The sequence below is a fragment of the Sorex araneus genome, chromosome 5 (assembly GCF_027595985.1).
Source record: "Sorex araneus isolate mSorAra2 chromosome 5, mSorAra2.pri, whole genome shotgun sequence".
In the NCBI taxonomy this organism is placed as follows: Eukaryota; Metazoa; Chordata; class Mammalia; order Eulipotyphla; family Soricidae; genus Sorex; species Sorex araneus.
Window position 1 is genome coordinate 77,524,594 of NC_073306.1, and position 14,500 is coordinate 77,539,093.

Below are 14,500 nucleotides of genomic sequence, written 5' to 3' on the forward strand. Positions count from 1 at the left end.
ACATACCTTGATACTTATTAATCTTTCTTCTTCTCTCTGCTTTTGTCAACTTTCACCTTGGTGCTTTGGGAACATTTGACCTGCACTAAACACTAAGTTTGCATGACTGTTTTTGAGCTACAATTTTACACCTTTTTGAAGTATGTTACAGTACCATAACCATCACAGTATATCCCTCCACTGACTTTGGTACCCCTCTACATGTGCTTCCTCTCCTCCCACATCTTCTGATAAACAGAGCTCTGCATTCTCAAGGATTTATTTCCTTTGGTTTTGTTTGTTCCTAAGCTTTGCTTCTCTGTTCCACATATGAGTGAGATCATCCAATATTTATCTTTCTCCTTCTGTCATCTTATTTTGCGGAGACTACTTTTAATAGCCTGTTAACCTTTTTCTTTGTCTATTTTTTTCCCGTCATGTAAATATAATGTTGATCATAGCACTCTCCTGTTGAAAACCCTTTTAATGGGTAAGAAGTGTTGGTACAGTGTGCTTCCCAGTCTGCCTATTTCTCAAGTGAGATTTCTTGGGGCTGGCGTGTCTGCCTAGTTCTTTCTGTTTCAGCAACAACAAACTGCTTACAGACTACATATCTTTGCCACTATCCCTGCCATAACCACTCTTTTTTGATGACTAACATATTCAAGTCAGGTGTCACCTTCCCAGATAAAGTTACCTGAGACTCTTCTCTTCCTATCCCATTCCCAAGTCAAGTTTAGAAGCCCATTTTCAGAATGTTTCCATAATATCTTGCTCTTATATCATAAAATTAGCATATATATCTGTTTTCCTCTACTTAAATTTCTTAAAGATGAAAACTCTCTTAAATTTAACTCTCACTTATGTGTTACCACTACTTGACATGGGTGCCAAGATTATAATTACTCAAAAAATACAACTGAATAGCTTAAACTTACTCAATGTTGTTTTTCTTCATTATTACAAAATACACATAGTAGATTGAGCTATTTATGCCAGTTTGGGCGCTTATAACCCCCAGGCTCTTGAGCCATAAAGACCTGACTTGATATTCTGGCTTTTCTCCCTGGTGGCGGTGAGACCCTGGAAAAATTTTTTCATTTTATTTTATTGGAGGTGGGGGGTGTTCTTACCTGGCAGTGCTCAAAGATCACTTCTAGTGATCTTGGGGGACCGTCTGGAAAACCAGAGATTGAACCCAAGTTGTCTGCATGCAAGGGAATTGCCCTAGTCACTGTTCTATGGCTCCGGCCCAAATTGTTTGACTTTAAAGCCTTGTTTTCTCAATTATAATGAAGTTAATAGCAATATACAGCTTCACAAGATTGCTATAAATTAAAGTAAATAATTCATATGAAATATTTAGAAGATATTGGGCACATAAGTACCCAGACTTGCATAAACTATTAGATATTATGATTTGTTATTTATTTTATGCACACATATATATAAAATATATATACATACATTATAATGTATTGCATATTTTTATATATAATACATTATAGTATCTAGGCATGGTTAAGCCATTTGTGCTAGTTTGGGTTTGCCCAGTACTTTTCTAAATGTTTCATACGCATTACTTATTTTAATTTATAGCAGTCTTTTGAAGGTGTATATTCCTTTTAACCTCGTTGTAAAAGGGGAAACAAGGTTTTAAAGTCAATTTTTCCAAGGTCACATAGCCATCAGATGTCAAAGCCAGAATTTCAAGTGAGATTTTTATGACCCAAGAACCTGAGAATTGACGTCTCCCGTGGAAGTTACTAATTTGTAGTCTGAGCTAATTGGACAACTTTTAAACTTTGAACCAGGAAGCCCGGTTAAATCCCCAGCTTCACATAGTCCCCCACGCACTGTAGTAAGTATCTCTTGAGCTTAAAATTGGAAGTAGTTCCTGAGCGCAGAGCCAGGAGTGGCCCAAAAGTCCTAACTAATTAGACTCCTTCTAAAATGTCAGTAGGCACAGGACCACAGTTGTGGCTTGATGGAAAGTAACATGCATAAGACCCTGAGTTTGATCCCTGGTACACAAAGAATAGAATAGATGAGAGAGAGAGAGAGAGAGAGAGAGAGAGAGAGAGAGAGAATTCATATCAGAATGAATGCTATGGATAATGTGCTGCTGGAGTTGAATGTGTCATATCAAAATATCACAGATTTGGGGGCTAGAGCAAATAGTACAGGAAGTAGGGCATTTGCATTGCACGTGACCTAATCAGATTCAATCCCCACCATCCTGTATGATCCCCCCAAGCACCACCAGAAGTAATTCCTGAGTGCAGCACTATGAGAAACCCCTGAGCATGCCAGGTGTGGCCCAAAAACCTAAATAAGTAAAATGTCAGATTTTATAATATAAACAAAGGCAAAAATATTGGTGTACTTTTGTCTTCAAGGTATGACAGATTGCTTTAGTTGTGAGCAGAGCATGGAATGCAGAAATCAAGGAAAACATTAATTCTGGTTCTTACTTTTTCCCTAATTGTGGCCAGAGGCTGGGGAAGAGAGTTCCATGGGCTGAGCAGACGCTTTGCTTGCATGAAGCCTGGTTCAACCCCCCAGCTTCACATAGTCCCCCAAGCACCGTAGTAAGCAGCTCCTGAGCTTAGAACTGGAAGTAGCCCCTGAGCAGAGAGCCAGATGTGGCCTAAAAGAAAAAAGATTCCTATAGAATTTTTTTGCATATATGAGTTCTTTTGAAAAAAATAGTTTGTTCAACTAGGTATAACCAGTTCCTCAGTGTTAGAAAAATCTGATCTCAAGAAAGGGGCGGGGCGCATATGCTGCCTGAGCCTATGTGCTGCTTGCGCCCACGTGGCCGAGCACATGTGTCGCCTGCATCTCCCCTCTTGAGATGTGTACTTTCATGCTTTCATACTTTTGTGTCTAAAGCTCGGTTATGTGTAGGGGCTTCCTCCGCCCTTGGAGAAGCCCGCGTTCTCTCTTGAGCGCGTTATTCTTACTATTCTCTCTCCCACTTATCCCTTCCTCCTTCCCTCAGACACCTCCAAATAAAATCTATTTACTTCAAAAAAGAAAGGGGTGGGAAGTGCAGGATAGGTCGGAGGGCTGGAGCACATGCTCTGCCTGCAGGAGCCCCAGGTTCCTGATGCCCAGCCCCGAACAGCTCCCTGAGCACTGACGGATGTGACCCTGCAAAACAGACAGAAATGACTACTCCAACTAATGTGTTTTTTTATGTCCTTTAAGTCTCAGTGCATTGATTTAAATATTCATTTGAGCTTTTCCATCATCATAAATTAATTCCTTTTAAAATTACTATTGAGAGCTTTTCTAATACTTTCATAAGATGATGTTTATAAACCTGAAAGCTAGTTAGCTAAAATATTAATACCATATTTCAAACTAATTTTATGCCTTTGGTCAACTCTTGATTATTCAGAGGTTTACTTTTGATATTTTCCAATGTATACTTGGTGGTTGGGTTTTTTTTTTTTATAATGAAGCCAATAAATTTACTTACTTAAAAGAATGAGTTGAAATGCACAATCAGCTCCTTCTAACATTTCACAGTTACCTGTAAAGTATAATGAGAAAGAGAAGTTAATAAAGTCAAACATGAAAATTTTGTTATTAACCCATTCAGTGATTTAGTTGCGTTTCTGTAACACAATTTTTCTATGCCAATCCTGGACATCTTATTGTAAAGCTTATGATATGTCTTGAATCTGGTCACCAAACACAGTCTGTACAACTTTAATTTTTCTTTTCAAGGAAATCTTATCATTTTTATGACAACTGCTGTTTTGCTTGTTTTGGCTAACTAATATAATTTTACCCTTTTCAGGAATGGGGTATGGAGATAGAACAAGCACATTTTGTGGCACTCCTGAATTTCTTGCTCCAGAAGTATTAACAGAAACTTCCTATACAAGAGCTGTAGACTGGTGGGGACTTGGTGTACTTATATATGAAATGCTTGTTGGTGAGGTAAGATATACAAACTGGATAAAAGAGAAGAGTATAAATATGATTTGAAAGAATATAGTACGCCATTGATAAAAAAACACTTAATAATTCTATATAAGTAGAAATTTTTATAAACAGTTGTAATTTGGTTTCACTTTTATTACTGTTTTTTAGATTTTATATAATTTGTGGAACACATTAACAGCTTTGAAAGTAGTTTCTTTTGTTTCTGTCTTGCTGTGGCCATATTTAATGACTTAAGGTAAAATCCATATATTCTTTTATGATATATTATCATTTTAGGGAGGATATAGAAAAATAGGAAAAGTAGTGAATAGAATGTTCTACGTCTGTATTGAAAAGTCCTCTATACATTGGTCAAAAGATGATGTTACCTTCTGAAATGTCATGATGGGCCTAGAGAGAGATAGTTACGGCCGGCAGCAAACTTGCCTTGCGGCAACCTGTATTCAATCCCAGCTTCCCATATAATGCTCTGAGACCCACCGAGAGTACCTGACAACAAAGCCAGGAGTAATCCCTGAGCATCGCCAGGTATACCCCGAACCCCTCCCCACCCAAAAAAAGATATAGTAAGGCTGTTAATATTAGCTTTTTTTCTCTTGCTGTTTAAGACTGATTTTTATTGGAGGATGTGGCAATGTCCTATACCTGGCAGGGGGACTCAGGAGACCATATATGGTACCAGGAATCAAACCTGGGTCAGCTGCCTGCAAGACAAGTGCCTTACCTATCTCACTGCCCTGATAAGATTAACTGAAAATGTATTTCTGGAGGCAACAGTTTTTACATACAAGTTGTTACCAACTTAGAAATAGTAAACTTAGTAAATGAAACATTAATAAGAGGCTGATCTGTGTTGTTATTGCATGTTAGAATTAATATATTAGGGTGCAATTGGGAAAGATTAAATGTCTACATCTTATAATTGGAAACTTCTCAGGAGGACAGAGAGATAGTGTAGGAGTCAAGCATAGTCCCTGAGCACCACAAGGGACTGGGCCTTGTGCAACACCATGTGTTACCTTCCCTGCCCCTACACCCCCACACCCAACACCCAAAGATAGACAGATGGATAGATGAATAAAAATCTTTTCAGAGAGACTTGATTATCTCAGGATGAAAAAACTACAAAATTGATAATTGTTCATCAGACCCCTTAATATCAACCATCCCTTTACATTGAAGCCAGTTGATTTGATAGTTGTATCAAATTTCAAAAATTTTGTTCATCCAAAAGGTAACTTGTTTCAATATTTATAATTGGAAAAGGAAGAAAATAAGTAAAATTTAAAAGACATTCTGTATACTTTATGAATATGGATTCATTTAACTTTTCAGCAACCTTTAATGCACTCAGTACTATCCTTATGCCAGTTTCAGAGGCATATATGGAGACACAGAAAGATTCACTGTCACTGTCATCCCGTTGCTCATTGATTTGCTCAAGTGGGCACCAGTAACATCTCCATTGTGAGACTTGTTGTTACTGTTTTTGGCATATCGAATACGCCACAGGTAGCTTGCCAGGCTCTGCCGTGGGGGCGGGATATTCTCGGTAGCTTGCTGGGCTCTCCGAGAGGGGCGGAGGAATAGAACCCAGGTCATCCTCGTGGAATGCGAACGCCCTACCCGCTGTGCTGTCACTCCAGCCCACAGAAAGATTAATAACTTAAAGTGACATCAATCTAGGGTCTAGAAAGATGGTACAAGGTTGCTTACCTTGCATGTAACTGACCCCATTTGATTCTCAACATACTTTATGGTCCCTTGACCACCACCACCACCATCGGGAGTGATTCCTGAGCACAAAACCAGGATTAAGCCTTGAACACAGCTGAATTTGACCACCCCTCTCTACCACTCCAAAATAACACCTCTCTTAGATACTGAAACTAGGATTTAAACCTGGATTTCTGGCTTCAAAACCTATTTCTAAATCATTACTGCTTTGCTTGTTCCAGGACAGTATTAGATTAGATGTATTCATTTGTTTTTGAGGGGGGTGGTTTATTTTGTTTGGGACCATACCCACTTGTGCTCAGGGCTGACTCCTAGCACTGAGCTCAGGGATCACTCCTGGTGGAGCTTGGAGGACAAATGGGATACACGGAGTCAGATCTGAGTTGGCCACTTACAAGTCGCTTACAAGCTGGCCGTCTATTATAATTTCTCTGACCCTCCCCCCCCCATTTCTTGAGACCAGTGTTCCAGATTAACATTTTTCACCTTTAAAAGCCAAATATGCTGTTACAGATAGAGGGGGCGGGTTTTCCCACTAATCCACATTGTGCTCTTTTTTAAGGGTACCAGTAGCACCTTTAGTAGTTGTTTCTATAAATTTTGGCATATTTGAACTCCATTTTCAAATCTTTTTATCTTTTTCAAAAACGGGGGGGTAACATTTTCTTGCAATTTTTTTTATATAGTATTGTATATGTGTAATATAAATAAGTTAATAAAAACTACATGTGATTATAATTTACAGAAGTATAATTAGAGAAATATAATATTAAAGGTGACAAGCCAAATGTGTGTACTACAAAATACTGTAGAATGAAAAGCCATTTTGTTCTACTTTGCTCTAAAGTAATTTGGTTTCTCATGACTGATAGTGAAAAGTAAGGAAGCTGCTATTTTATATTTTGTTTAAAACTCTTAGGGACAGGGGCTGGAGTGATAGCACAGTGGGTAGGGCATTTCCTTACACACGGCCGACTTAGGTTCGATTCCCAGCATCCCATATGGTCCTCTGAGCATCGATAGGAGTAATTCCTGAGTGTAAAGCCAGGAGTAACCCCTGTCCATCACCAGGTGTGACCCAAAAAGAGAAAAAAAAACCTCCTAGGGCAAGAGGGATTGTATAGGGTTAAGGCATTAGTCTTGCAAGCCAGCAGATTCCCCATTCAGTTCTTGGCACCATCTATGGTCCTCAGAGTACCACCAGGTATGCTATATGAGCACAGAACCAGCAGGAGTAAGACCTGAGTACCAAAGGGTGCGGTCCAAAAAGAAAAAGGAAAATAATAATAATGAAGACAGAATTCTGAATTGATTGATCTCTTAATTATGTAGGAAATTTTTTAAAAAGTGGATTTGTCTATTTCTTCAAAATTGCCTTCTTATTTCTCTTTAATTACTCTATAAGGGGGAAGATCGGAAAGAACTGAACTCAATAACTCCTGAGTATACTTTACAGCATAATACTGAATTTTTAGTAGAAACTTGTTTTTCAGTGCTGTAGCTTAGGTCTAGGGCTGGAGAGAGAGTGCAGCAGGTGAGGCGCTTCCCTTGCATTCAGCTTTCCTGGGTTTTATCCTTAGCACTGAATATTGTCCCTGACCACAGAACCAGGAATATGCCCTGAGCAACAGTGGCCACCAAAAAATAAATAAATTTTTTTAATTAAGTTTGTGTCTAATTTATAGTGGAAAAAATGAAAACTGATTTGATATATCAAACATTCTCGAATTTACATTTAAATTTTGTACATGTTTTGAGAACTAAAAGGATTCGTGAATAAACTAAGGTTAACATGCCCACTTTCCATGTGCTAAATGGGATTGAAGGTAGTTTGCCAGGCTCTGCCGTGTGAGCAGGATACTCCCGGTAGCTTACTGGGCTTTCCGAGAAGAACGGAGGAATCGAAGCTGGGTAGGCTGCATGCAAGGCAAACGCCCTACCTGCTGCGCTGTCACTCCAGTCCGGGATGGAGTGATAGCACAGCGGGTAGGGCGTTTGCCTTGCACATTGCCGACCCGGGTTCAATTTCCAGCATCCCTTATGGTCCCCTGAGCACCCCCAGGAGTAATTCCTGAGTGAACAGCTAGGACTAACTCCTGAGCATCACTGGGTGTGACCCAAAAAGAAAAAAAAAAAAGAATTCATTATGAGGGGATCAGAGGTATCAGAAAAATATTTATTGACCTAGACATTTAACTTTGACTCACAGTTGAACTTATTTTATAAACAATTTTAATAGCACATATTAGCTATGTATTGTTAGCCATGTCAGTTTATAATCAGTTTGCAGAAACAAGAAGCCATCTTAACAAATCCATAAATCTATCTGTATTTAGAATGACCATTTTCAAATACGAAATTGTCTGATCAAATTGACTTGAAATTCAGGTTGAGAAGCTTGTGATATAGAGTTTTCCCAGACTGGCTTTATCAATCCCAGAAGGAAACAGTAGGGCTGGGATGTGTGAAGGCACATGCTCCTAATGTGTTTAACTCCTGTGTTTAATTCCCAGTACTTGAGAAATAAAAAAAGTCAGATGCCACAGAGAAACATTGCTGTCCACATAGTAATCATTCAGGTGGTCAAAAGGGTAACTCAATGGTCCAGGTGCATGCTTTATACTGGGGGAGGTAGGTGTGATCCCCAGACTTTACTTGGTGCTCCAAGCCCAGTAAGAGCAACCCTGGAGTTCTGCGTTGGGAACGGTCCCTTAGCACCAAGTGTGGCCCTTAAACAAAAAAGAATTTAATTCGGAGCCAGAGCAATAATACAGTGAGTGGGATGCTTCTCTTGCATGTGGGTGACACAGATTTGATCTCTGACACCCATTATAGAATCTACTAGGAGTGACCCCAGAGCACAGAGCAGGGAGTAAGCCCTTAGCACTGCCAGGTATGTCCCCAAAACAAAAGCAAAAAAAAAAAAATGTTTTTTTAATAATAGTTTTTTTTTATTTTAAAAGAATAAGGTTTTTATAATCAAATAGATCATTTACTAGTTGTGAGAATAAAATTGACAGCTTAGCTTTAAAAAGTTAGGGTCTGAGCTCATTTTTAAAGATTCTTCCTTTTTTCATCATGCTATTTTTCTGCTTAGCTGTTAGTAACTTTCAAGGATCTAAATTGAGCCTAACGTGGCTAATCTTAAATCCCAAAGAGACAATGAGAAAATAAGTTTAGCAAGATTAACATATTTCATTGATTTTAAGCACTGATACTTAGACATTTGATTGCCTAAATTTTAAGGTAATTGATTTTATTCCTAACATTTATGACATACTTTAGTAAAATCACATTTGGCAACCAAGTTTTCAACAAAGATAATTTGTTACTTTTTATTTCAGATTATTATACGGACTATAACTACTTTTTTAACACTCTTAAGCCATGCAGGAATTTTAACACAGTTGAACTTCACTGAAACGCCTGACATTTAGCCCTGTATACACTTATTGTGTATACCTATTGTGTATACAGGGCTAAATGTTACAGGAAATGTATACTTTTCCATTTTTCTTTCAGTCTAATTAAAGACTTGAAGTGAAACTAAATGCAAAATACTATTGTACAAATGTACTAAATGTGTAAGTGAAATTAATTAATAGAAGAATTTAGTGAGAATCTCTGATGTGTTTTCTAAGAAGTAATGGACAGACCTGACCTAGTCCTGCTTAGTTTTTTTGTCCTGGTGGATTTGTTTTTCTGCTGTACAGGATTCTTTTTTTTTTTTTTTTTTTTTTGCTTTTTTCTGCTTTTTGGGTCACACCCGGCGATGCACAGGGGTTACTCCTGGCTCTGCACTCAGGAATCACCCCTGGCGGTGCTCAGGGGACCATATGGGATGCTGGGAATCGAACCCGGGTCGGCCGCGTGCAAGGCAAATGCCCTACCCGCTGTGCTATTGCTCCAGCCCTTGTACAGGATTCTTGATTGTGCTTTATATAGGTAATAAAGATTTTACTATGTTGAAACTTAATTTACTTACTCAAAGATATTATTTCCAGTCCCCCTTTCCTGGTGATGATGAAGAGGAAGTTTTTGACAGTATTGTGAATGATGAAGTAAGGTATCCAAGGTTTTTATCTACAGAAGCCATTTCCATAATGAGAAGGGTAAGAATTCATGTTTTCAACTTTAGTTATGAGAGCTCCATCTTGTCTTCTGGGGGTCAGAATTGGGGGTGTCATGCAATGCCAGGGATGGAACCACAGCCCTTGCGTATGCAAGGTGTTTGTTCTACCCCTTTAGCCATGTCTCTATCCCTTTTATTTTTTAACATTGAAGAAAACTTTCAAATAGAACTTTAGTAGTTCTTTTTTAGTTCATAAATGGTTTAAGTGAGCATACTGGGGGGAAAAAACCCCAAGTCTTTGTGAGATATGAGAAATGTTATCAGTGAAGTTGTTGGCTTTACTTTTGAATGTTTTTTTATTTTATATTGTTTTAGCTATTAAGAAGAAATCCTGAGCGGCGCCTTGGAGCTGGTGAGAAAGATGCAGAGGATGTAAAAAAGCACCCATTTTTCCGGGTAAATGAAAAAAAATAATTTAAATGTTAATGAAGCTATGGCAAGTAGAAATAGGGAGCTAAACTGGTCATTTTATGTTTTGTGATTCAGCTCACTGATTGGAGTGCCCTGATGGACAAAAAAGTAAAACCACCTTTTGTGCCTACCATTAGAGGCCGGGAGGATGTCAGTAATTTTGATGACGAATTCACCTCGGAAGCACCTATCCTCACTCCACCTCGAGAACCAAGGATACTTTCGGAAGAGGAGCAAAAAATGTTTAGAGATTTTGACTATATTGCAGATTGGTGTTAAGCGCCTAGACACTGTGAAACCAAGTAGACTGACTCACAAGAAGACCTCTTAAAAATAACAGCCCTTCGTTTGCTCTCTGTGCCACCATAAGCATCCAAGTTTTTTTAAAACATGAAGATTCATTTTAAAGTACTATTGTAATACCTTCTCGAACGTGGCTTTTCAATTTATTTTCAGCATAATATTGAGCACTGGAAACAATTTCATGGAATTTAAGCTGAATGAACATCTGCCATGAAAATCTGTCACAGATGAAAACTTTTGGATCAATAGTCTATTTAAAAATGAGAAAAAGCACTCTTCTACAATTCTTAGCTTTACCATTTGCCCGACCTGCCTTTAAGTGAAAGGAAAATTACTTAGTTAACCTCACTTAGCCATATCTGAAAAGAGAGAAAAAGGGCTTGGAATGCTAGAATAAGGCAAATGCTCTAATTTTTTAAAAAGAAATTAATGTAATATTTTTTTAAATGTAGTGGCATATACCATTTAAACATATTTGATGGCTTTTTAAATGAAATGAATTGATGTTTTGTAATTTTTTTATATTTATTTAGGAGAAAGAAATTGTTGCCTTATCTTTACCATGAAACAGAGCCTCAAAGCTTTCCAACAGAAGCTATCTGCCAAACAATTTTTTCTGTTCAGACATGCTGAAACAGAACAATTAAGCATCAGCATTTACTTTAAATTTTACGAGGACTCTGACTAGCCTGAACTGTTATCTGTATGCATTCCCAAAGTCTAGACACGTGGTATGTTTAGTCATACCTTCTAAAATCAGTGAACTGATTATTCCTTTTCCATAGTCATTGTACATTTATCAGTCTAGTTCATCTTGTTCTGTGTCTACTGTAGAAGGAAACTATATCTTTGTTAAAACATAGGAATTATTGTATACATGCTGTGAACATGTATATGTGCAAGTTGTAATGTATTCTGTGTTGTAGGTTTATTATTTAATTTCACCACTTCATCACTTTGTACAGTGGCCAAGCAGACACCTCAAACTCCTCCAGCATTTACATTAAGTGCATTTGTACGTTTTGGGCCACTGGATCCAGATTTTATATTGGCAGTTACTGAGGGCAAAAGCAATATATTATAATAGAATGTATAAATATTTTTGATAAAACAGTCTATATTTTATAAAATGTATTATGACACTAAAACTGTACCTCAAAAGTCTCAAAAATAATTTGATCAAATACTTTTTACATCTTTTCAGAGGATCCATTTGTGGTTTTTTCATGCTATTACAGGAAAGTCTTTTTTGCAGACCATGACTTTTCCACTTGCCTGAAGTATTTTTTTGGTTTTTTTCCTCTTAGTCTATGATTTCATTGTTTCCCTTTAGTTCAATAATAACATCTTTGATTCTGTGCTTAGCATGTTAGGGTCAGACTATCTCAGGAATAGCAAGTTAACTCGTAGCTGTAAGATTAACCATTTATTCACAGTAATCTGATGTCTTAAAAATTATTCAGGTTTAAATCCTCTGAAAAATAGGAAAGCAGGTGGATTTATAGTTGCTCTAAAATCATTTGTAAATATTTCAGCCTTGCCAAGGCATGTTGGCTGTTTTAATCCTGAGAGGACGATTAAAATTGTTTAGAGACTTCATATTTTTTCAAACTAATTATAACCCAAGATCATTTGGGTAAATATCTTAGGGAAAGGGGGAACAATACATTTTTTAAGGGTCATTTTAAAGTACCAGCTAACTTTCATAGGAAAGGACATTAGAGGGTCTTAGCTTCATTGTCTTACTTAATATAAGCAGTGTTAACACAACATTATAAAACACTAAGTACTTTTGAGGTACAGTCTGCTCCAGTTTTTCTGGTTCTCAAATATGCATAGAAAGCAATGTCTGGAATAGACTTTTAGCATTAAAATTGACATAGCATTTTGTAAGTATGTGTTGTACAGAAAATTTTTAATTGAAGTCAATCACTAAAATAAATTAGAAGGCAGGATATATTCACACAATTAAGCTGAAGAAAGCACTAATTTTTTCTGTAGTTTTAAATATATATATATTTTAGATTAAAAATTTTTAAACTATAGAGTGTAAATATATTTTGTATTACTGTATGTGTAAGTGACTGCTTTAAGCACTTTGAAGGAAATTTGGATATTTTCTGATGGTACACTATGCATTCAAATGAAATGTGCCTTTAACTATTGTCATTCTAAGAAAAAAGTGTTTTGCAGTCATAAATTACCACAAATGCACAAATTAAAGTTTAAATAGATTTTAATTTGTAACTTTGGTTTTAAGTATTATTTTCTTTTGGAAACTTCCTGTTAGTCAAAATGTGTGTTGGTTTTACAATAATAGTAAGGATCTCAAAGACTAACTTAAGCCTTCTTACAAATGAGTTTTATTGTAGAGAAGGACATCATCATGATGATTCAAAGTAAAGTTGTCCTTAGGTAGTAATGGGAAAGTTTGTGTTCTTTTTTAAGATCAGTAATATCTTTTATTTAATGAGTTTTCGTGAAATGTATTCAATGTACTAGATACTAAGAAGAATAGAAAGATAGAAAATAAAACAACATCAGAGTCCTTATAAATGAAGACTACATTGATGTTAAAATGCAAACACCAGTTTTATATGTACTTTTCTCCTGATTGAAGTTAACTTATTTTAAGATCTGACCCTCCAGAAAGTAAAAACAGAATACTGGCCATTTTAGCTCATTTTATTTAAAGTTACAAATGGAATATTTTTTAATTTTTTTTTCCTTTTTGGGTCATACCCAGCAATGCACAGGGGTCCCTCCTAGCTCTGCACTCAGGAATTACCTCTGTCAGTGTTCATGGGACCATATGGGATGCTGGGAATCGAACTTGGGTCAGCCGCATGCAAGGCAAACGCGCTACCTGCTGTGCTATGGCTCCAGCCCCACAAATGGAATATTTTAAAAATATAAAATATTGGGGCTGGAGTGATAGCACAGCAGGTAGGGCATTTGCCTTGCACGTGGCCGATCCGGGTTCGATTCCCAGCAGCATCCCATATGGTCCCCTGAGCACCGCCAGGAGTAATTCCTGAGTGCAGAGCCAGTATGACCCAGAAAGCAATATGTGTGTGTGTGTGTGTGTGTGTGTGTGTGTGTGTGTGTGTGTGTGTGTGTGTGTGTGTGTGTGTATAATATCTATGCTATCTTGTAACACAAGGTCATAATGTAAATAACCATTATATGTTGATTGGGTTCTGTCACTGTTACTGTCATCCCGTTGCTCATCGATGTGTTCGAGCAGTTACCAGTAACGTCTCTCATTTTGAGATTTATTGTTACTGTTTTAGCACATCCAATATGCCACGGGTAGCTTGCCAGGCTCTGCCGTGCAGGCGAGATACTCTCGGTAGCTTGCCGGGCTCTCCGAGAGGGGCAGAGGAATCAAACACGGGTCGCCTCGTGAAAGGCAAACGCCCTACTGCTGTGCTATCACTCCAGCCCATTGATTGGGTTAAAACTACATTATAGATTCAGATCTTAATAAATTATCACAGGTGCTGCTGCTTTTCCCAAAGAAGCTGAGGGTAAGTCTAAGAACCCAAAGGAGCACATGCCATAAATCCACAGATGTTTTGCCAACTCAGAGATCATAATTTTAATTTAGAATTGTTATTTAGGATTGTTCAGAAGAAATTTAGAATTTTAATTTAGAATTGTTATTTACCTTCTATCACTTGAAATCTAGTGTTTCTCTGAGATATTAGTTGTGTGTGTGTGTGTGTGTGTCACTGTTGTCCCGTTGTTCATTGATTTGCTCAAGCGGGCACCAGTAACGTCTCCATTGTGAGACTTGTTACTGCTTTTGGCATATGAATACACCATTGGTAGCTTGCCAGGCTCTGCCATGTGGGCGGGATACTCTTGGTAGCTTGCCAGGCTCTCTGAGAGAGACAGAGGAATCAAACCCAGGCCACCATGTGCAAGGCAAATGCCCTACCACTGTGCTATCTCTCCAGTAAGGCACTTAAGTTC

General features: G+C 37.6%; 1 protein-coding gene across 3 annotated transcripts in view; it reads left to right on the plus strand.

Moving 5' to 3' along the window:
• The window catches only part of PKN2 (protein kinase N2), a 114,375-nt gene extending 102,632 nt beyond the window's left edge, over positions 1-11,743 (plus strand). For all 3 annotated transcript variants that reach the window (XM_055139790.1, XM_055139789.1, XM_055139791.1), the window contains 4 exons: positions 3,791-3,933; positions 9,681-9,788; positions 10,124-10,204; positions 10,295-11,743. In XM_055139790.1, coding sequence (XP_054995765.1) covers positions 3,791-3,933; positions 9,681-9,788; positions 10,124-10,204; positions 10,295-10,498 — 536 coding nt within the window. In that variant the 3' untranslated portion in view covers positions 10,499-11,743. The remainder of the gene's footprint in view (positions 1-3,790; positions 3,934-9,680; positions 9,789-10,123; positions 10,205-10,294) is intronic.
• Positions 11,744-14,500: the final 2,757 nt, after the last annotated feature.